This window comes from Adiantum capillus-veneris, chromosome 1 (assembly GCF_014529385.1).
Source record: "Adiantum capillus-veneris isolate H3 chromosome 1, ASM1452938v2, whole genome shotgun sequence".
Lineage (NCBI taxonomy): Eukaryota > Viridiplantae > Streptophyta > Polypodiopsida > Polypodiales > Pteridaceae > Adiantum > Adiantum capillus-veneris.
The window spans coordinates 30,130,461-30,154,818 of NC_140931.1; the positions used below are offsets into that span (position 1 = coordinate 30,130,461).

The 24,358-nt window shown below is 43.8% G+C and overlaps 1 protein-coding gene across 3 annotated transcripts in view; it reads left to right on the forward strand.

Annotated features, from left to right (window-relative positions):
* LOC147464487 (uncharacterized) overlaps positions 1–23,723 on the forward strand; it is a 56,207-nt gene extending 32,484 nt beyond the window's left edge. The window contains exons 4-7 of one of the 3 annotated variants that reach the window (XM_086515267.1): positions 22,512–22,613; positions 22,737–22,892; positions 23,111–23,254; positions 23,343–23,723. In XM_086515267.1, the coding sequence (XP_086371393.1) occupies positions 22,512–22,613; positions 22,737–22,892; positions 23,111–23,245 (393 nt within the window). In that variant the 3' untranslated portion in view covers positions 23,246–23,254; positions 23,343–23,723. Of the gene's footprint in view, positions 1–22,511; positions 22,614–22,736; positions 22,893–23,110 lie in introns of all 3 variants that reach the window. The other 2 variants (XM_086515262.1, XM_086515275.1) reach the window with 2 other exon arrangements.
* The last annotated feature ends 635 nt before the right edge of the window (positions 23,724–24,358 follow it).

A 24,358-nucleotide genomic window follows, 5' to 3' on the forward strand; every position in this document is an offset into this window, starting at 1 on the left:
CAAAAGTGGTACTCCATGATTGTTCATTCGAGCACTCGCATCACCTATTTTACCTGTCATATCTGCATATGGCGGCTAAAAACCAGCCATGTTTGCGTACATAGGGTTGCCCATCCTTGTTTGCATTGTCCCGAACACATTGCCTAACAAATAACCTGTGGAAGGTCCAACCATAGCTTGAAACACAGAACCACCTTCAAAATAACCAGGATATGTTATAGGTAATGGAAGGGTCTGGCGCATATCTTGTTCATTACTGCCTTGACCATTCACCAACGGTTCCTATCCAGCTAAAGCAAATTGCCTTGGATCATTGGACACCGTTTGTTGCTCAACCACATGGGCTTTCCCTCGAGCATCACGAGTCCTTTTGTGCATTGGAAATCTCCTTTTCTTGCAACGGCCAGTCATGCCTGTGTTGGAGGTTGAAAACCTTGTGTCGGAGCTTGAAATTCCTGTGGAGGAGCTTGTAAGAACTCTTGCATCCTTGGGTTGCTAGCCAAGTGCTGAAACATTTCCATGCAGCAACGCAGCGGACCTCTAAACAACCTGCCCTCTTCTTGAAGAGTTGAAGGAGCTTTCTTTGTGCCATGTGAGGAAGATCCCTCTTCAGGTACTTGGGTCTCTCTTCTCTGCCATAACGACAAGCTTTGTGCTGCTTTCACTCACAACAATCCACGCTGCACTTTTTGAAGAAAAAGTGACTCCCGGCAATGGAACCATATAACTGGCCTCTACACAGCAGAGGGCGGTACTAACTCAATTACCTTTAACTTTACACAGAGCACTGTGAAGAAAAGAGAACACAGTTGCGCCTAGCGAGTAGAATGTCATTGTGCACATGAGACCGACACCCTGTAGGCCCCAAAGACGATCCGAACACTTACATCAAACTCTCACATAGCCGTCCAAACCTGGCGAGTGCTGAAAACGCAGGTTTTCGACCTGATTTCGACAGCATAACGGCAGCATAACAACGCATAACGACCTGATTTCGGCAGCATAACATGTAAGTCAAAAGTACCTGTCTAAGATGGATTCCCTCGCAATTTAGAAGCTTTTTGGTGATATGCCTCCTTTGAGCCGACGCCCACTTTGGGTATGGCAGTCCTATCGGACATCCGCTGGACGGGGGCCTTTTTTTCCAGGCGAAAATCCTGGAGTACCTGGGCAGGATTCAACACGGTCTGTGAGTTACAAGGGTCTGTCCCTCTTTCTCAGCCTTGGTCCTTAAATGCATCACTGAATTCGTTTGGTGATTTCCCGACGTTACCCTCGGGTGGCGTGACTAACAAGGGAACATGGACTGACTAACATGGCATGAAAAGACTTTTTACTCCCCCGAGGGGGAAACCTGCTTCCATTCCCCGTTGACATGCCACGATACGGCATGGAGGCGCTTTTCCCCTTGTCCGCAAGTCCGCAAGATAACTTGTCTTTGACTCGTTTGCGTGCACGCGAAGCAAAGGCAATTCCTTGCTGGCTTGTCGGCTCTAGCCCAAAAAAGTAAAAAGTAAAAAGAAGCTTTTTGGTAGCTGTAACAGAATTTCAGTGTGCTGTAATTCTGTGTTTTTCTGTTGTTGGATGCCCAAAACCTTGTACACGCATCCTAAGGCTCTCACGGAACTCCCCTAGTGTTCCCTTGCAATGTAGGTGCGAAACCCTAAACTTGCAGAAAAACACAGCAGGTTGCAATTCTTTGTTTCAGATTGTTTTTAGCGCCTACGTGAGTCCCAAGGGCTCCTACACGCAATGGGACAGTTCCCATGTAAATTGGACGAGTTTTCACGCGAGAAAACTCTCCAAATTCGCAATCTTTTGCGGTAGAACTGTGCGAACCCATGGGGGATTAGCAATTAGCTAATCTGGTTCTTGTTGAGAAAGCTCTTGCCTTGGTAAACGTGCATAAAACCCTCAGAACTGTACATGATCATCTGAGTAGCCCAACTTGTGGGGCATTACCATATGTGCAAAGGCGAGAGAGAGATGCGCGAGAGCAAATCATCGCACTACATTAGACAAAGGAGAAGGCAATCTTTTCATTAGAGCTATGAAACTACTCGCACACACTTTGTAAGTCACTCAATGAGCAAAAATCAACCTCTCAAGATGGGCGCCCCCTCTTGTTGATGTGTCCTGCAGGGTGCTCTCCTTCTGCCAAGTGTCAAGTTTGCTTCCTTTGAGTTAATTCATTAGCTCCCACTCACTTATAAAGTTGTAAGTGACTTCTGGAGTGGCCCATATTCCATTTGACGTACACATGCTTCCATACTCATCAGAATTCAGTGCTAATTGGCCCGACCAACCCTAGACTGCCGACCAAAGACTCTCGATGTGAGAAACCCGTTCGGCCGTATTTGTTTCACACTGGCCATGCAATGTCCACTTGCACCTTTTCAAGGTTTCCGAGGAAAACCAGTAAAATTAGAATAAATAAAAATATGTAGTACATATTTAGAGAAGGCAACAGGAAAAATACACCTCTTGGTGACATATCCAAAACATGATGGTGCATTTACACCAATAGGATATCTAATACCTACAATTATAGATACTCCACCGAGGAAAGGTTATTGGAGCTTCCATGGAAAAAGCTCTGTCAGCTCGGATGTGGTGCAGTGCTTGCTGCACAGACGGGAGCACTCCACTCTCTTGTCAAGAGATTGATTGATGTGAGAACATTGTAGTTACGATTGTGTTGGTTTTAACACATTCGAGGTATTGAGGTGACAATATTCTACCGTGTATCTGTATCATAACATCTCTCGATAACTAGTTTATAAGTATATTTGGATGGGTTTTATGTGAAAGTTCGAACATGGTGTGATTACTAGTGATTGACCTCTTGATGAGTCTAATGTGAAAGGTTGGGGACCAGATTGTGACTCCAATGTGAAATGTTGGATATCAATGTGAAATATTGGACTAGCATGTTAAGTTTCAACAAGTATCTATGCAGACTGTGTTTATGAATGCATTATGGTGCGTATGCAATATTATGTAGTGATGCATTGACACGATGATTCGCATACATGCTTGTAAGCCATGGCTACTAAAAATTAGGTGGTCTATGATCACCTTCCTTAAAATAGGAGGGAATGCCACTGATTTGGCCCAGAACTATGGATAAGGTTGAATATCTATAAGTGTTGAAAGCATTTGATATGCCTACTGAAATTTTGCAAGAATCACTTGAGTTGTGAAGCTCCAAGTGCTTGACGTGTGCAAGGCGCCCAGGAGGAAGGGGCCCAGGAGGAAGGGGACTAAGAAAACATGCAAGGCGAGTCAGATTGGCAAAGAATGGAGAGAAAGGGACAAGACTCTTGGCGCCTAGCAACTGCCCGAGTAGCATGTAGGGTAGGTGTACACTGGGAAGGCCAATGCATGGCAAACAGGTGTCTATGTAAGTCAATTGGAATCCATGCATGGCAGGTAGCAGTTTGTGCAAGTCATTTGGAGTCCATGGATGACAAGTAGCAATCCATGCAAGTCATGGCAAGTAGCACTTCATGCAAGTCAATGCAAGACAATTGGAGTGTATACATGACAAGTGGCTGTTCAAGCATAGCAAGAAGCCAAGGCGATCTCTCACACACACACACACACACACACACACACACACACACACACACACACACACACACACACAAGGTATTGGCCACTTTTCCAAAACAGCCCATTAGAGGCTCAATTAGAAGGAGAAAGTGCAAACACTTAGCACTTGGGATTGTATGAGCGTGCACATACACCTCTATTTAAAGGTTTGATTTAGCCATTTGTAAGGTCTTTAGGCTTGTGGCTCTCTCTCTCTCTCTCTCTCTCTCTCTCTCTCTCTCTCTCTCTCTCTCTCTCTCTCTCGCTCTGTGCACCATAGAAGCATAGCACTGTCGTGCAGCTCCGCTCCCATGCTAAGAAAGATACCAGGAAGATGCACATCGAGCTTAATTTTGGCTTACCTGATTAATGATCAATGTTCAGGGCTTGCTAACAAGTTAGTTTTACGGTTAATGTATGCTAGATGCGGCCTTAAAGAACCAACAAATGCCTTGATGATGCTAAAAAGGAGTATGCTTGAAGTGATCACAGGCGGGAGATTATGATCTAGAATTGCAGTGCTTGAAGTGCTCTATCGGCCTGTCTTTACGGCTCGTCAATTGGAGCTACGGTGAAGAAGTTATGCTAGTTTGAAGTTGGGGTTGATTGTAGAGTATTGGATCGGGCAACTGGAGATGTGGGATCAGGGAAGAATTGAATGCATGTGCTCGAAGTGCTTACTTTGTGGAGTGCGTCAGTCTTTTGAGATCGTCAATCGGAGCTTTGGTTGCCGAGATTCTAGCAGATTAAGTTTCATCGGGGGCCAGTTCCGTATCGGTTTGGTTGCCTCAGTCAATGTGCCATTTGAGAATTTCTGGACTAACCTCGTTCTGGAATATCATGCAGTTAGTAGAGCAGTAAGTGCTTGATGAGATTTTAGCTAAAAGGGGAATGTCGTGTTTGGCAATGCCTTAGCCGAGATGTATGCCAAATGTGTTGTGACAGGCAATGCTTTGGTTGATATATACCAAGTGTGATGCGAGTATGGAGGCACATAAAGTTTCAATGATTTTTCACTTGAAAAATGTCGTCTCTTGGAGCACATTGGTTGCCCATTATGGGAGTTGCAAGGCAATTGTTTGAGGATCGACCTTGTGCTCGGCAATGCTTAGCCAAGGTGTTGTGCTAAGCAATGGCTTGGTGGATATGAGAGCAAAGGAAAAGAAGCCGGCTGTCCATAAACTAAAGGCCGTCCGCCCGCCCATGACCTATAGAGGGGTGGCCACCCAATTAAGGGGGTAAGTGTGAATGAAGAAAAAAGTAAAATAATGAAGAAGGCGTGCAGGCAGCATAAGCGAACATAGGGGAGAGAAGAAGGGCTCGCGGCGGACGCTCCAAGGCTGAGATGAAGTTGGCTGTGAAGCGAAAGTCGCTCAGCTGAGCATGGCCTCCACATCTGGTCTTGGTCCCATCAAAAATGGTGCACCTCTACCCCCAGCTTGCCACGTCAGCAGGTGGGTTGTCACTCTGTCGTGACAAGCAAGACGAGAAAAGGGATATAATAAGAAGGAATTTTTTTCTTTTAAAGAAGGAATTTTTTTCTTTTGACGAGGGCAAGAAGGGAAGTGGTTAGTGGCATGAACGAACGAGGAGGAAGGGAAGCATCTCTCTCGTACTCGAAGCAAGGAAGAGAATCATCCCTCTCGGTCTTGAAGCAAGGAAGGGAAGCATCTCTCTTTCTCGTTCTCGAGGCAAAGAAGAGAAGCATCTCTCTCTCGCTCTGGGAACTAGAAAAGGGGAAGAAGAGCATCTATGCAAGAAGGGTTCTCTCTCTCGCTCTCGAACCATAGCAAAGAGGTCGAAGCTAAGCAAGGCGGATCTCTTTCTCTCTCTTGCGGAGAGGAAGCCATTCCTGATCAAGAATATAAGCAGTAAGAGGCGGATTTGGCAACACAAGGGAAGTTTTTGTGAGCAAATCATCATAATTAGCCTTATGTTTATCAACACCGATCATCAGCGACATTTTGTATCAATGCAGGCTAAACTTATTTGGCCTAGATTTTGTAAACGGGAGCTTAAACTCCTTAATCTGCAGTTAATCATCTTAACGGTGCTATTAACAGCATTGCCTTGGCAATTGTCCGTCGACTTTCGCTAGCATTATTTAAATTCTGTTTATTTGTTTCTGCACTCTGGTTTCGGAGAGGATATTAGGTACTTGTGCGGCGTGGTACATCTCTTTCCTCTCCCTTCTCCCACAGCTAGTAGCCCGATGTTGATCCGGCTCACGTTTCGGACACATATCCCCCGACACTAAGTGAACTCGACGCGAAACCGAGCCGAGGTGGGAGGTAAAGATGGAGATGCCAGAACAATTGTAGCAGTTGATTGACGATTTCAATTCCAATGGATTTGATAAAAATCTAGCAGTTGCAGAATTACCAAAAATGCTGGAAGTAGTTCATGGATGTTTGTAGGAAGCAGAAGCCATGCAGATAAAAGAGCAGATTGATGATGCTGTAGAGCTAGCACTTGATGCTGTATGGGAGCAGTATCGTAATTTTCAAGGATATGATTTAGAAGGTTTTATTGCATGTTATGAAGCCGAGATGAAGAGCCAAAATGTTCGAGAAAATCGAATGATTGTAGCTTTTGAAGAGGTTGTAAACTCGAATTTTAAAAAGTAGGTTCAAGAATTGAGAGAAGCATATCCCAAACGGTGGGACTATTTTGTAGAGGAATTTATTTGCGAAAGCTGAAGGATTCTAGATCTGGAAATAAAAGAGATTACTGAACAAAGCCAAGTTGTCTTGAGTAAAGGTGGAGAGGATCAGATGCAGTCCCTTAACTATGATGAATTTTGGAAACACATTTTTGCAAGAAGTAAAGCCAATGTAAATACAACTTTGGAGGTAGCAGATTCAGTTTCAAAGGACCACATTTTGAGCAACCTTGAATAGGTAAACAATGATTTTAATGTTGAAGCAAAAACTAGATGAATTTTTTCAAAGACTGCTCGCATGGAAGTTACCTCCAGTAATGGTTCCAGTGAAGACATAGAATGTACAACAAGTGGCTCACAAGTTGTTGGCCTTGACATGAATTATTCTAAAGGAGTTCATCAAGCAGATGAGCCTCTACAGGATATTACTGAAACTATTAGCACTATAGCCGAGCAAGACAACATGTTTGTTGCAGATGATTGCATAAATAAAGCTATTATGTATACAATAGATGATGAAGTGACCGAGATTGTGGACCCAACACAGGATAAGCTTGAGAATACCAATGAACTTATGATTTCTACTAACAATATGTTTGCAGATGCTCTTATCACAGAAGAAGATGCAATAATCGATGATTTCTTGAATAGATCTGAAAGAGATGATTATAATAGTATGGAAGAGCTTTCTGATGGGTGTACCTCTTCAGAGGGGGTGCCAGATGAGCCTTTACAGTGCTATGATGGATTGCTAAATAACATGGATGCAGATGAGGAAGCGGAGGATGATACTGATGAGTATGAAAATTGCTCAGGTCATGCTGATTGTGAACAGATTATTGATAGGGATTCTACATCTATGCTTGTACATGGGCTACATGAGAAGACAACTTTACAGTTTTGATGAATGTTGAGACTTCCCAGGGTGATTTTCCCGAGGATGTTATGGATGAAGATCTAAAGAATAAAGCTGTTTTTCGTGATCAAGCTGAAACGCCAATAGGTAAAAATTCCTCTGATGATACAAGTCCAAAGACTCCTAAGGGTTTTCGTGATGGCTATGAAGCTAAAAGGGGTGATGATGCTAAATCATCATTGATATTGCAAAAAGTGTGCAGGGTTTTCATTTCCTTAAGACATTGTGCCAAATGTGGCTGGATTTGGATGCTATTCCTATTGATGCTTATGTCAGTGATGTCCTGGCTTCCAGTAAAAAGGAGTCAGAATTCTTTAACTCTTTCTGGTAACGAGCTTAAGTTGCCAAAGGTTTACGAGATGTGGGTGCTGCATTATGCTTCAAGAGAAGCTCTAGTATATTGCGGAGCCCATCAATGCTATGTGATCTCAATGGTGTTTGATCTAGGAGATTCTAAGGATATTCATAAGCAGGTTCAATATGGATGGATATGTTAAGTATGCATAGTAATTGCGTGCTATTTGAACTAGGGGTAGTATATTTGCACCAAAAATGTTTGATGTTGATTGATATAGGAGATGTATGCCCATGTGGATATTATGTTCCTCCAGTATTTCGGCAATTCCTTATTATTCCATTTGATCCTGGGGGCTAGTGAAGTGCAAGTTGCAGATTCACTTTACGGCTCGTCAATTGGAGCTATGGTGAAGAAGTTATGCTAGTTTGAAGTTGGGGTTGATTGTAGATCTGTACCGGTTTGGGCAACTACAAATGTGGGATCAGGGAAAAATTGAATGTATGCGCGTCTGTCTTTTCAGATCGTCAATCGTAGCTCTGGTTGCCGAGATTTTAGCAGATTAAGTTTCACAAGGGACCAGTTCCGTATTGGTTTGGTTGACCATTTGAGAATTTCTAGATTTCAACCACGTTTTGGAATATCATGCAATTAGTAGAGCAATACGAGGTAAGGAAGAGAAGCATCTCTCTCTCCCCCTTGGAACTAGGCATCTCTCACATGAGCTTTGTATTGCTGAATTTTTAAACAAATATTGAAAGGGACGTCTATTTAGGGACCAATACTGTGTAGGGGAGGAACTTTGCGGTTCCATTTCTCCTGTTGTGTGTGTGTGTGTGTGTGTGTGTCTGTGAGTCTCTCTATCTCTTGTAATTGTTCTGTCTTATAGCTCCAGTATCCAAGTGTTGAAATACTGTTTATGTTACAACATCTCAGACTTGTAGTGTCCAGTGTCCACTAGCATCAAAAAGAAAGTGCCATGAATGGAAGAGGCGAAGACATTGATAACGGGTCTTCTCTTGTTATCTGACCATTGATCGCAAACATCCATTGGTACAATCTTACTTTTTTGACTTTTGACGCACTCTCAAGAAATCTGGACCATCGATCACAAACATCCATTAGTGCAATCTTACTTTTTTGAACTTTGATGCTCTGAAGAAATCCGGACCAATACATTTCACTTCGTCTGTCAATTCTTTTGTGCGCAAATCATGACAAGAACAGAGGCTTGTAGCTAGGACCCAATTCTCCAACGACTCTCAGCATGTAGAAGAAAACGGACTTGATCTTAAAGTGGGGAATGTCCTTCGCATAAAAGAACTTGCACCTTTGGATCCCTCTCGATGTGGAATTGTGATTGCCACCAAGGAGTAGATCCGGGGCTGATTTGCGCTTCCGATATGAGAGGAATGAAGGGCTGAAAAATCAGATTTCGATGATGCTGATGATGGGCAACAATGGAAGCACTCGATGCAGCGAGGGAATGAGTGAGCATAAGCTCAATGGGCAGTTGAGTATCGGACCACATCTGGGAGGCTACCGCTTCTAGATCTTGCACACCTCTGGCGATGGAAGGGATGAAAATTGAAAGCGCTAGCTGATCTGCAAGTAGGGAGATGGTGCTAGGGTTGAAGTCCGCTATCACTGGTTGATTTCTACCAAAAACGCCAGTATTGATCCGGATCTGCAAAACACTAGGGAGAGGTGCTCATATGCAAAAATGTTGGGGCGGCACTCCGCCACTCCCAAGAAAGCACTGGCCCTAAATCTTGGCGCCTCTTTTGATATTTCTTTATATTGCTTAAACTCAGTACAAGTCGGTACTCCATGCTCTGCACCTTCACTTGGCTCATATATAAAGGCCCTTGGCCTATGAAAAGCAGCTACATGAAAAGCATCAAACGTTAAAGCATTTGGCCCAGGAGTTGGGGTTGAAATTAGCTAGCGTAAATTATAGAAATCCATATAGATGCCACGTTAACAACCAACATGGAACGCGGAATTCCGTACAATTGACCAACGCGTTTTACGAAGTGTCCGTACAACTCTGCCAGTCATCAATTGGCTGTGCAATAGTGTTTGTGGGTCCTGCTTTAATATTCTTTGTGTCACTTGGGACCCATCAGACGGGATTCCATAAGTTGGTGGGAACTCCTCCTTAAGGAATAGGCTGCTCGACAAGACTTTGCAAGTTTGTAAAACTGCTTCTTCTGCTACTGCTCCTCTTAGGGTTTAGGCTCCTCGAGTGGGATCTGTAAGTTAGCTCCGTTCTTCAGTGGTTTGACATGTCAGCAGTTTGTGACACGTAGAGCTAGCCGCATCTTCTCTAATTGATGGGTTAAGTGCTACTTTTATAGGCAAGGTTTTGGGCTTATAAATCACGTAAGGGCTAGGTAGGGCAAAACCTTTGTCAAATTCTTAGAAAATAAATCATAAAAATGATTTATTAATGAGTTTGAACGAGGGTTAGTTTTTGGGTGAAATTGTCGCATATTTGTCTACGCTTGCTTTTACCAACTTGTTTGAGACGTTGCTTCATGATCTTGAAAAACACCCAGTTATCCTCCTTGAATGATACATCATGTCGATGCTTATTAGCATACCTAGAATAGGACTCTTAGCCTTGCTAAGGCAAAGCTTAACAATCTGGAGTACCTCCGCATAGGCCTTTGAACAGGTTTGACTAACACAATTAGCATCATTAAATTTGAAAATAGACCTAGTCAACAAACACTGAAAAGGTCGGCCAGGAAACGAATAATTAAGGATAGATTGAACTAATTGCCCTAGGAAACGAATAATTAATAACGGCTTGACTAACCACAAAGATTGTTCCCACTTAGATTGTTTATCATGAACATACGCTTTGAGAACATCAAATGTCAATTGATTGTTAATTTCAGTTTGCCCATCAAATTGTGGATAAAATGCAAACGGAAAGTTTAATGTAGTGCCAAAATTTTCAAACAAAGCACGTAAAAAATGGGATGTAAACTTAGTATCATGATCCGATGTGATTGACTTGGGCGGAACACAATGGATACCAATGCTTTATGAACAACCGTGCAACAAAATGTGCAGTAACATTGGCCTTGCAATGGATTACCATACAAAATTGGCTAAATCTATCAATGATGGTTAGACATTGGGTGCTCCGTGCAGATCAGGAAGGATTAGTTACAAAATCCATGCTTATGTCCTCAAGTGGTGTAACAAGTTGCTGACGTGTCAAAGCCCTGAAGAAGGGGGCCAACTTGCAGATGTCGGCCAAGGGGCCTAAACCCTAAGAAGAACAAGTAACAGAAGAAGTCCTACCAACTTATGTGGACCCTGTCCGATGGGGCCCCAAGTGACATAAAGGATTAAAATAAAGCAGGAAAAGCTGACGGAGCAATTGATGACATGGCAGATTTTCAAAAATTGCGTTGGTATGATGACGTGGCAGATTGTATGGATTTTCGCATTTTGCGTTGGTTGGTGAGGTGGCAGTTGTACGGATTTTCGTATATTACGTTGGTAGGTTTTTGGCTTTGCTTTTGGACCAGATGCTTTTTAGTTTGAAGGCTTTTTACTGTAAACTGCTTTTGGGGCCTAGGGCCTTTAAATATGAGGTTAGGGCTTATTCTTTGGCATGCTTGCTGGAGAAGGTGCAGAGTTTGGAGTATCGGCTTGTACCGTGTTGATGCAATATAAGAAATACTGAAAGGGGCGCCAAGGTTTGGGGCCAATACTCTCTGGGGTGGAATTCCGCCACTCCGTGTCGCGTGTCCTCTCTCTCTTGCAGTTCAGTTGTTATTAAAGTGCTAAAAGTCTTCAGTGTGTTCTTTCCTATTGGCACGTGGTGTTCTTCTTGTGACGGTGGTATCATAGCATCAGTCGTGTGCTTTTTTGAAAGCATACCGGTCCCACAAAAGAGCAAACAAAGTCATTGGAATTTTATCTGAGGGATCTTCGGTCCCCAACCCGGACTTATTAGCCACTCCCACCCTTACTTCATCGTGCGTCTTCACCGCTCATGTCTTACAAGGCATAAGCCATAAAAATCACTTACTAGAGAAGAATCCAAGATTTGTTTCGAGGCAGTTCTATGCAGATGTGAATAGCTACTAAGCAGCACACTCCAAGTACTTGGCAAGCGTTCAAGAAAATTTTTGCCCGAAGTTATACAGCGTCACCATGAAACGCGTTTCGACAGGTCAGGATAGGTGAAACGTTTCGGGCCTTGAAACGTTTCGGTCACCAAGTGAAACATAAGCCGTTTCACCTACCACAAGTTACCATAGTTTTAGTTTCAAAGTCGCTAAATGCATGTTTCCGTCTCACGTTTCACTGTGCTCTCATTTTGGACTGAAATGTTTCGTGGTGAAACGCCGCGTTTCAGGGTGAAACGTTTCGGCCTTGAAATGTTTTGCGGTTACGCTGAAGTTATATGGTTTCTGACATCTTCCTTCGGAGTGCAACTTCTTGCAGAGTGGGTAGATGTCTCTCTTCACGAGCAGATGACCTTGGAGATTTGGTGCGATTGCTATCTTGGGACTACCATCGCCGCCAAAGAAACACTGTTTGACCAAGAGCTGATGGACCAGGTTGTGCTTGGCTACGACCTTACGGAATGAAACTAACCCTAATTTTTGGTGCATGTTCTAGGATGGAAAGTCGATCGACTTTTTGAGCTTGATTGATGTCAAGATTGCTTTCAAGTCTGAAATCTGTTTGAGAACTTGTTTGGTGATTATGTTTGGAATTTGTTTGAAATAGGTGGTACCTGTTTTGAACCTGTGTTGGTGCCGATTTGAATTGTTTGACTCTGGTTTTAATACTGGTTTCATTGATTGGTGATTTTACTCTCGAGTAGAGTAGTGAGAAAAGATGTTTGAGAATGCTTGTTCATACTAATGGCCCAGACCCCTGTGGTTATTTGCGGGGGGAGTATTGAATGATTGAAAAGTGTTGTTTTTACTCATGGCCCGGACCCTTGTGGTTATTTAGGGGGGGAGTATTGTTGTTGTTACTCATGGCGGGCGCCTAGAGCTAAAGAGAGAGATCGCTTTTACATTTGCCAGTAAAAAGAGGGAGTCGGGGTGTTGGGAATTTGTTGCTTTTTTTAATTAGGTGTATCCCTACCTATTAAGTGCGTGGCCGATCAAGGCGTCCTTGGATGTAGTCTCATGCACAGATGCAATGCTAAAATAGATCTCTTTTCGAAAAAGCTTCTACTTCTCGGAAAAGCAATCCACTTTCTCAAAAAGCATTTGTACTCGCTCAAAGTTTCCTTTGAATCCATCTTCATTCAAGTGCTTGCTCATTCTTGTGTAGAATTCTAACATTGTTTTGAATTTCCTTCTAACTATAGAGTATTTCCTTTTTGATGTCTCCGTTATCCACCATGTGATGCATTAGGAATAACCTTGACCTAGTTTTTTCTTACTTTACAGTACAATCTCTCTTATCGAACTTACATCACAATCTCCTTCGTGATGCTCTATGTCACCCATCCTATGACGCATCAGCGATGTCCGTTCCTGGTTGGTCGAATACTTCTTTCCGACTCTCCGTGTCACCCATCCGTTGACGTATCAGAAGTACCCGTTCTTGGTGGCATGTACTAGACATTTCTGTGCTCGGATGTCTCCAATGAGAAAAACCCTCACACTTATAATTTCAATAATTTATTTAGAATATTTTCCCTTCAAATAAAGCCAATTTAGCAACAAACATATAACACGCTTACTATGACCTCGTCAATGCATCATGTGCATCATGCAAATGCTCTGTGATAAGATAACACACACAAACAACTCCTAAAGAAAAGCCAACAAGACACAACTGCACGGACTTTGTGCATTAAGTGCTTGTAACTAGTGCTTTTTAAATTCAGAACCCACGTAATTATCTTTTAGATAATCAAAACCAACACCGTGAATAGAGAGAAATGAACAAGTTTCTAATGAGAGCTTGACCTTTCCTACCTAAAGCATCCGCAACAGGGTTAGCTTTGCCAGGGACATAATCATACCATCAAATTGCTCAAAAATTTGAGACCATCGTGCTTGTCTATCACTCCAATGTGCACCAGGCAGAGTTATCCAAAACGCGGAACGAGAACGGCGATGGGATCCATGTGGAATGGGGGAATGGCGAGGGGTCCTGTACGGGAACGGCGCGGAACGAGAGGCGTAAAAACACTCATATAATGCAAGTTTAAGCTCTGTGTGATTAAATAGAAGTAGGAAGTGAACTCAATAAAGGCACAATGCCGAGGTGGGGTTAGTACCCGATAACTGAGCTACATTGCATTTTTCGATGCGGCCATAGTGGGAAATTGGGAATAGGTGGTCAAATGACCAGTGGGAGTCCAACGGAAGCATCCCCTAAAATTTAGGGAACTGCTATTTTGGACCATAAAATATGTATGCGTCATTACCTCCGGAATGACAAGGGGAACATTTTAGAACTCTGTTGCAAAGTCAATTGGGCAACCAATCGAGAGATTTTTAAGCGGCAAGCCCGAAGCAGAAAACTGTGTAAACGTGCCAAGTGGCACATTTTCATGAACTTCCCTTATGCAGTAGGGGGGCCGCTCGATTTGTAGCTAGGAAAGCCTCATTTGCAAAATTGTCACAGGTTGAGCTATTGACTGCAAGCTTTCCCTCTCATGTACAATGTAGTGCAAGAAGTCATGTCCTGCAGACCTTACACTGCTCTCTCTCTCATCCCTACTTGCGGTAATGTGATGCCCCACGAGAGGGCTTTTCATTTGACCCATGTACAAATGTGTGGTCATATGCGTTTTGCTTAGGTAAGAGCCTCTCTGAGCAGGAACAGGAGTAGCTAACTTTTGCTCCAAAAGCAGGCACCGGCGAGGGTGATAACCTCACCGTAGAGGTGCGTTTTCAGCGCTGGTTATGCGCTGAATTTGGATTGTTTTCAGCCATACGGATGCTAGAACCATTGGGAACAATGCGCCAGTGTTAGAGGATAGTTCAAGGACTGTTTAGCCTTGAAAACAGGGCAAAAATTAGTGAATACACCGTGCTATATTTATTGTTCTGGGCAGAAAACAGAGGGTTTATGTTAGTGGAAGTGAGTTCTAGTAGGGGAATTGGTTTAAGGCAAGTTTTGGGATTGTTATGCTATCGAAGTTTTGCCATAGAACAGGTGTTATCTAGCTGGATAGAGGTAAAGATTCCTAGGGCTCACCTTTTGTAATTTACTCTCTTAAAGAATAAAGAAATATTGAAAGGGGTGCCAGTTTTGGGGCCAACAGGTTGTCGGCGTCTGTTCGGAGCATTTTAGCTTCCGAGCCGTGTGTGTGCTTTAAGTGATAATTGACTCCTTTTGCAAAGGATTCTCTGTGTGGTAAAGTCTAAAGTAAAGTAAAGAATTCGGGTGAAAGCCATAGCCTACCGCCCTTCGTGCCGGTTTCAAAATCCCAGCTTTAGAGCATAAAGTACCTTGGAGGTATGCATACCTCCTCTGCCGTCGGGAATGAGCACCATGGAACCCTCGCTCTTAATAGGAATTTCAGATTTGTCGCCAATGAAGATGGTACCACAGTGTCGCCGCTTGTTGGACAAAAGATCCTTAGAAAGTGTCATGTGCCGTGAGGCACCACTGACAAGAATCCATCATGATCATCTCGACCGGCAAGAGTCACAGTGAGTGCACCATTGCCGCCAAGGTGGAAAGGTACGTAAGGTACTGTACGTGTTCAGTACGTATTGTACGTAGTACCGAATGGATTGAGTGGTAAGGTTCGTAAAATTCGTAAGGTTTTTTTCGAAAACGTCAAAAACCTACAATACGGTCCGTACTTGATAATAAATTCATAAGTATCACTGCTAGGATATTAGCTCACTGTTCTACTATCCAAGGCTGTCATAAATAGACAATCCAAGGCGAATCATGACCACTTTCTCGACATTCAATATTCACAAACAAATACAATTCAAAGCTTCAGTTCTCTCTGAAATATACTTCAACAAACTTCAAACTTCAAACTACAGAGAACTTCATATTCATCATGATTTGCACACTGTATAGTATTCCACAAACGAGACTTGAAACTTGAGAGGCAATACAATTCATAAAGTACTGAAATGACACTGAATCATAGATGGTAGACCGTAATCTCATCAAAATACCAAGATGAATCATGATAGAATCCATACAAAAAAAATGACATCTAATAAACCATAATCCACAAGTCCCGACTCAACAAAACTACGAAGCATGCTAGCAGTTGCACTGCTGCAAAGTACATACTACTAACTGAATGAGAATCAAAAATCCACATCAGACTCTGAAGATGAGGAGTCCAGGTTTCCATATGTCAAGACATTGCCCTCCTCATCAAACTCTGGCTTAGTAGTGGTGGGATCTCTTGAAGCACCCGGCTCCAGCTCAAGTGGGTCGTCCTCCTCTGAAGTCTGATTGAGAGGCACTGCCTCATTTGCTCGAACACGGCTACTACGCATAGGCAGCTTCCCTCGTTGAATGCTCTCCCGTCGTGCTCTCTCTGGATCTCCAGTCTCCAGGCGAAGAGGGATGTTGTGAGTTTGTGCTCGGGACCGAGTGACCCGTTGATCCACACTCTCAAGCTCTCTATGGAGCTCTCGTAGGATCTCCTCTTGCTCATCTCTGATCCGGCACTGCATCTCCTCCTTAGTAGGGTCTGAACCATCTTGGTTTCAGTCGGATCTACCTGCTCATAAGTACAAGTAGCCAAGCGTCAACTCACAAGTTGAGAGTCTACTAACCAAGTACCATTAATCTTTTAAAACTTACCTGCTTGGGTGACCCCAAAGCATGAAAGCTACGCACGAGCTTCATGTTCGCTTGGCAATAGACCAACTTCTCCAATTGCGTAGTGCTCAAGCGGTTTCGAATCTTCGTGTGCACAAGAGAGTACGCGCTCCAATTGCGCTCACAAGCGCCAACTGAGCAATCCTATGGACAATGGACATTCACACGAGAAATGGGAACATTCAACATATGAACATTGCCAAATGACCATTGAAAACCACGAAAACATCCAAGAGATTATAATACCTGTGAGAGAATGCGTAGTGCAAGTGTGGCCAAATTTGGATGACCGGCTCTTCCATAGTTTTGCCACCAATTGAGTGGAAGCTTGGTAGCTTCCCGTCTCAAGGACACACTCCTCAAGAAAGACGGTCCCAAATTGTTCATGTAGCTGCTCATCTCATTGTTGATCTCCAGTTGCTCATCTTCAGTGAACATAATGTCCATATACCCTAATCGCAATGTAAGCAAACTACTCTCTGTAAAAAGATCTGGAGTCTTGTAGAGAGGATGGAGTACAGTAGCCATCCCATGAATGGGACGACGCATATATATCCATCGGGTCTCCACAATGGCAAGAATGTCATCCCGCTTGCAACTCACAAGTGACAATACTTCAGAGTTAAGATTTAAAACAAATACTTGTTCCAAAGATCAAGGCTGAGCCAAAATAGGATACATGACACGAAGACTTACCGCTTTGATGTCAAGGAGGCACATGCTGCTATGTGCTGCTTCATCTGCATAAATAGATGGTACACAAGGCCAAGAGTGGATCCCTCCATGTCTGTCACACGCAAGAGAACGTAGAGAGGCTGGAGAGCCACTGCCAAGGAGTGCACCTCTGCCCAAAAGCTCTCATCCAGAACTTTCCTCTGTATGTACTTGGTAGGCTCAGTCTGTGAATGGTGCATCGATCGCCACTTAGGGTCCACGACTGTCTGCAACAGTGGATCCCTAAATCTGTAAAGCCTCTGAAGTACTAGGTACATGTAAGCAAACCTAGTCCTCGAGGGATGTCACCAGCGTGTGACTACTATCTATCCTTTTTGTTGATTTCTTTCTTATTATCTATTTACTTTCACTTTTTGGAAACACCCCTCGGGAAATCTAACTGCCCTGCATTGCATAGCTAGTGTGGAACTGTTCAGAGGGAGTCGAGGCCTGAGGGCAAGAGAGCACTAAGGTTGGACAAGGACTATGGTTAGCCAAGTGAGGTCATTGACTAGCCAAAGTGGAATCCTTTGCTACAGAGGCTACATTTCAGTTCTGGATGTGGCCGCAGTGTACAAAGAGGGTCGGATGACCTAGAAAGATACAATGGCAGCATCTCCTAAAATTTAGGGAACTGCTATTTTGGGACCTGAAAATGTGTTGACGTCATTACCTCCGGAATGACAAAGGGAACATTTTCTTACTCTGCCGTGAAGTCAACTGGGCAGCCGGTTGGGAGATTTTTAGGCGGCAACCCAGAAACGGGAAAATGCTTATAAATGTGCCAAGTGGCACCTTCTGGTGCACTTGCCTCATGCAACAAGAAGTGGCGCTGAATTTGAAGAGAAAAGAGGCTCATTTTCAGCCTGTCACAGGTTAAGAGCTATGGAGTGCTTGCTTTCCCTCTTATGCACAGTGCGGTGTTAGGAGTGATGCCCTGCACGCTACGCACTGCCCTCTCTCTCCCCTTTGGCAGTATGTTATGCCCCTCTAGTGGGCTCTTCATTTGACCCATGTACAGTTGTGTGGGTTCATGCGCGATTGCCGAGGCAAGAGCCTCTTGCACAGGTACTGGATTAGCTAGCGGCTAATCTCCCCGCAGGTACAGGTGAATTCGGAGAGGTTTCACGCTAGAAATCTCGTCCGATTCAAAGGGCAAGTAGCCCTACAGGTGCGGGAGCTCGAGGACTTGCTAAGGATGCGATCGGCACGCGAAACGGAGCCCGAGACAGTAAATTACAGCCTGCTGTGTATTTTTGCAGGTTTAGGGTTTTGGCCCTAAACGGACCCTAATACCCCCAGGAGGTTCGGGGACGCAAGGGGACCGCTGTACAGGTGATCTGGCGCATTTTCAGGGCTGAAACAGAGAATTCAGCGTGCTGCAGATTGTAGCCAGGTTTTGCAAAGTGCCCATATGCGTCGGGAAAGTCGGCCAATGCGTGGGAATACTGACTGTGAAGGGTTCTAGTACAGTTATGCTGCTGAAATCGGGCTGGAACAGTGGAAATTCAGCCGAGTTTGTGCGGGGCAGCTTGTAGGGAACCACAACGTTTATTCCCTCTTTTGAACAATAAAGAATTATCGAAAGAGGCGCCTAAGTTAGGGGCCAATCTGGTGTCTGTCTACTCATACAGGTGCAATCTAGCAGCCTGTATCCCTCTCCCCTTTGTTGTGTCTTGAAAGTACAGGTAAAATAGACGACTAATAATGGGTGAAAGCTAAATCAAGGTTTAAAGTAAAGTCTACCGCCCTTTTTGGATTGAACAGGCCGGTTACAAGGGACGCACCATGTCTAGTGTACTGTGACCCCTGAATATAGCAAGTGCCTGATGTTTTTTGCGGAAGAAAGTAGTCATCTTCGCCGCATCAGAAACAATAGGTTGTACCCAAGACAGCTTGCCAATATCCTCCATGAGCAAGTCGAGGCAATGTGCAGCACATGGAGTCCAAACTATGTGAGGGAACTTTGCCTCAACCATCTCCCCCATAGACTTGCAGTTGGACGCATTGTCCGTGACAACCTGCAAAACCATACGAACAAGGTGGCTTAGTACTTACAAGATACAACTACTAAATAGTAAAAAGCAAAAGAGTGAAGACTGATTAGAGATAGCGTATACGAAATGAGAGAGAGCGATGGATTGTGGAATACCTGCTCCACATTATCCTTCCCGACCTCCCTGATGGCCGTTTGAATGTGCCCAAAAATGAACTCCGCATCAATGTGCTCACCAGCCTTGCCCGCGTCCATGGCACGTAGGAAGTATGTACCAAGGCAAGAGGAAACAAGAATGTTGATAATGTGGCGTCTGCGAATATCACTCCACCTGTTAGAGATGATGGTACTGGTTTTTTTTTTGGGTACAGTACGGATCCGTACCGTACCGTACCGTACTCTATGGACGTACGGTACCGTATGGATCCGTACGTGCGTACGGATCCTACCTTGATTGCCGCCAAAGAAGTCGAAGCATCTCCAACTTGCTTTGGACACTTCTTCTCACCTCAATTGTTGCAATGCCGCTCCGTTTGCAAGGCGTCACACTTGGCATCACTCTTCTTGTCTTTGGTGGTGTTGCTTTTCTTCTCACCATTTTGCTTCTTGTTGTCGGAAGAACTGGTCAATGCTTCGGAGCCCGACTTCTTCCTTGTATTGAACCTCTCCTCCTGGTCCAATAGCATTCGAACAACCCAAGAGATAGTATTCGGCCACTCGTAATCAAGGAAGAATAGAAGTCAGTGTACCTAGGAGGTAGTTGGGTCAAAAGCTGGATGGTCATATCTTATAAGCTTTCCCATATGAAGTATCTCTTGTTGAAGCTCCTGTATCTTGTTGATGTGATCTCGCATGGAAGAGTGCTTCGCATCCAAGGTCCTCAATTGCACCTTGAGGGCTATCCGCTTCATTGGAGAAACTCGATCATAAAGGAAAGAAAGCCGTGCCTAAGTCAACTTCGCATCTTTCATCAATTGTATATGGCTAATCATCGATGGTGTATTGTTGAGGATAATGAAAGATCGGATTCCAACATTGACACGCTCCCATAACTTCGCTCTTGCAGGGTCCTTCGGCTTTGGAAAGTTGCTCGAGACAAAACCTTGAAGAGTCAAAGATTGCCATCATGGTAGCTGTCCAAATGGCATAATTGTCTCCATTCAATTGTTGATCCGAGGGAAAGGTAGGGATTGTAGGTATCTTGATTGATTGATCACCTACGCGGGAATAGAACTGGGACCAATCTCACTGTTCCTTGTTGACGGTGGTCTCACTGCTGCCGATCCCATCCTCAGGATGTACTTCGTCACCATGGGCTGAATTGGTTTCAGAAACATCACTCTCCATGGTGTTGTAGAATTTAGACATGTGATAAAGCTAGGTCGAGGTAGAGGTAGACCGCCCACCAAACGGGCATTGGAACACATTGCACACAACAGAACACCGAAGAGGGTGTCCCTTGTGGTGCAGAAGGGGAGATGGGGGTGGTCTGCATACATAGGCAAATTGGAAGTTTGTCCTACCTAATGCAGAAAACCCACGATCCCAATAAATGGCCTAAAATTTAATAAATATGTAAACTCACTGAAAGTGACTTGGGACACATATTTAGTAGCCGAATTGCTTTGACCTCGGGAAACCCTAGGAACAAGGGTCCCGCCTCATGCCAGCCTACCGGGTGAGCAAAACAGTGAAGTGCACCGCCGTGAATAGGTACGTCTACCTCAAGTACGGCTGGGCACAACCACAAAACAGCCCTCACTCCTTAATCTGCTCCTGGGAGATACTAGACCTACCATCGGACAGGAAACTTAACTCTTAACAAAACGTACATGTCTAGGACAGATTTCTTGCATTTTAGAAGCTTTTTGATGAGCTGCAAGTCAATTTCAGCATGCTGTAACTACTTGTTTTGGTCACTGTTAGGTGCCTGAAGCCTTGTATAAGCACCCCAAGGCTTCCTTGAGGCTCCCTTGGTGTTAACTTGCAGTTTAGGTGCAAAACCCTAAACCTGCAGCAGGCTATAATTTTGTTTTGAGCGGAGCAAACACGTCTACGTGTGTCTCTGGAGCTCCCGCATGCAATGGGACAATTTCCCTTTGATTTGAATGAGTTTTCACACGAGATAACTCTCCGTTTTTGTAGTTTGTTGCGAGGAACTGTGCGTACCTGTGGGGTGTTAGCAATTAGCTAATCAGGTTCCTCTTCAGAAGGCGGTTGCCTTGGCAAACGCGCATAAAACCCTCAGAATTGTACATGGTCATTTGAGAAGCCCAACTAGTGGGGTATTACCATATGTGCAAAGGGGGGGGGGGGGGGGGGGGGGAGGTGTGCACGAGAAAAAATCATCACGCTACATGAGACAATGGCAGAAGGCAAGCTTTGTGTTGAAGCTTCAAACCTGAAAATCCACTCACAAAACTGAAATTTTGCCTCCCTTCTCATATTTGGGTGCTCCCTCTTGGGATGAAAGCTGTTGGCTTGCAGGTTGCTCTCCTACTGCCATGTGTCCAATTTGCCCATTTGGTCTAATTTCCTAGTACCCACCCAACTTGTAAAGTCGTGCCGAGGGGCCCAAAAGACTTTAATTAAGGGTCCCAAAAATTAAATAAAATTCAAGGGAAGGAAACCAACAAATAAAGTTGGTGTTTGTCACAATCTCGTGATAGGAACGACAAAGATTCAAGCAGGAAGTTCACTAGAGCCTCTTTGCAGAGAGAGGAGGGAATAGGAGACTAGAGATGTAAGAGATACCTGTAGGGGATTTCCTTTTGGCATCCAACAGTACTCCAAGGTCAATATCTGACATATGCATGGCATGTGTTGTAGTTATCTGTAGTTGATGGAAATGCCAACTCGATCAGTAGAATTATCTTTCAACCAAGCTGCTATAAGGTTTTTTGAGGATAAGAGAGTTGAGAAAAAAAAAAAAGACTGGCGAGAGGCTTAGGCAGGTCTGGAGTAGCTATCTTTTCTTAGTCCCCTCTATCAGGGGTGGACTGGATGAATTTTGGATAATTTAGAATCTATCTATAGCTTAAGTAGGCCAGCTTGGAGAGCATGGAGTTCTTTATAAGGATTGTTTTTCCACGGGCCGATGAGGCAGTTTTGTTTTAAAACTCTAATGCAGGCTTTTCATCAGATGATTTTCCAGGTTTATTCCACTCTTCTCTGGCTGTAGGGTAGTCCTGCTGTAGGGTAGTCTGCTGATACGTTCGTAGCTCTACAGTTTTACTCAGCACTTTTATGCTCAAATCTAGCCAAAATTCTCAGCAAGAACTTCTATTTCTTACCTACTTGTCCGAGTATTCTGGTGTCTGAAGGTGCATAATATCTTGTCGTCTTTAGTGCATCGTCAGCACAAATCTCTGCCATTTTGCTTCCTGAGTGCCTCTATTCTTTCTAGATTAAGTTGTCGCTTTCATTTGGAGTTTACCTTGCATTCTTATATTAAAAATGGGCTTGGTTTATGTTTTCATGCATATGCAAAATAAATTTAACACAGTATTCTTGTTGATTACTAAAGCAGGATCTTGTAATGCTGGATCCATCTATCATATATGGAGGTGGTGATGCCCATGACCAGCATAGAGATATGCGATTAGATGTGGACAACATGACATATGAGGTTTAGTGTTCCTTCTCTCGTTTGCTAGTTAAATTCAAACCGTTGATAATTGCATAACTTACTAGAGACTATTAAGTCAGGTTATTGACTTTCTATAATTTGTATTTTGCCATTGGTTGGCAGGAATTGCTTGCTTTAGAGGAAAGAATTGGCAATGTGAGTACAGGATTAGACGAGGAAAAGGTATCCATGTGTATAAGAGAGAGCAAGTACTCTTCTTTAGATGCAACAGTGGCAGCCATTTCTCAAGATAGTGACGTCAAATGCAGCGTTTGCCAGGTAAACATGCTTTTGTGCTCATATCAAATTGTGCTGTATTTAAGAAAAAGTAATACTGGCTTTTTGATCTGTCAAATTTGAATGTTCTAATATATTTCTTGCTCTAGCAATCAGCAATGTCTACTGGGTTTTAATATTCCAATGTCCAATTTATTTACTTCCTTGTAGCATTATAGTGCTGAAGCATTGTGATTCATTGACCTTGCTTATTTTTCCAGGAGGAATTTGTGGAAGAGGATGAATTGGGCAGGCTTGATTGTGGCCACGGCTATCATTCAGGGTGTATAAGGCAGTGGCTCTTGCAAAAGAATGAATGCCCAATATGCAAAGCTTCTGCCTACATGAAACCTTAAGAGGGGCAGGTATCAAATGAGTTCACTGTGAAGTGATGCTGAGTATGATGGGGAAGCAAGCCTTTCAAGGGAGTTCTATGTTTTTGTTCGTGAGCAGGTATTGATGATTGGCTTCTTAGGGTAGGAGGAGGACATATGCTCTCCTATTGAGTAGAGGTCTGCTAGCAACACGGTGTTTGGAATCTTTGTTAGCAACATCACTTCAGATTTGCCGTGATTTCAGTCGTATTATTACATGCTGGTGAATTTGCACTGCAGTGCGCGTGCACAGCTCCTTGGTGAGATAGTACAAAGATATTATTGAAGCACAGTATGTGAAGGTTGTGCAAGTTGTAAAGAGCACAGAACCGTGTGTATTGATGCGGCCTCTACGCTTAGTATTTTGAGATTTAATTTGTATATGCGAATGCAATTTTATGAACTCATTTGGATTTTGTAACTGTTTGAACCACTCTAATGAATGACAAACAGTTCGTAAGTTGTCTGATTCTGTGAGGTGCGATGTGATGTGTCAAGTCACAATTGCCCATGTAAAAGTGATGATCCTTTAATTTAGCGGGCACCTGTGAAAGCGGACACCTTTTGTCTGATTCCGTGACCTTTACTGTAATGTCAAGTCACAATTGCCTTGGTAAGAGATCCTTTAATTTAGCACGGGTCATGCTCTTGTGTGTGAAAATACGAATGTCTTATTTGGGTTGTGGCTCACCAAAGTTTTACCTGCGAAAGATGACGCCTTTTCTCAATTGATAAAGATATTATGCTATTTTTGTACGAAATGCATGCGAATTGGTGGTTACCTGTGCGGCGATGGCTGGGTGTCTTGTAACAATTGCCAGCACCGGTATTGCCTTCCATTGGGCCAAGTAGCCCTAAGTGCAATTTTCATTAGCCAGTCCTCTATACTTGGCATCATTCAAGGCCAATTGCCAGCTCCGGTATTGCCTTACATTGGGTGTCTTGTAACAATTGCCAGCTCTGGTTTTGCCTTCCATTGGTCAGCCAGTCATCTGTACTTGGCATCAATCAAGGCCATCTAGGCAGATCACTATCACCCGGTGTGGTTAATGGTAAGTTGCATGTGTCTAGTCGGTTGCTGCCTCTGCTCATCTT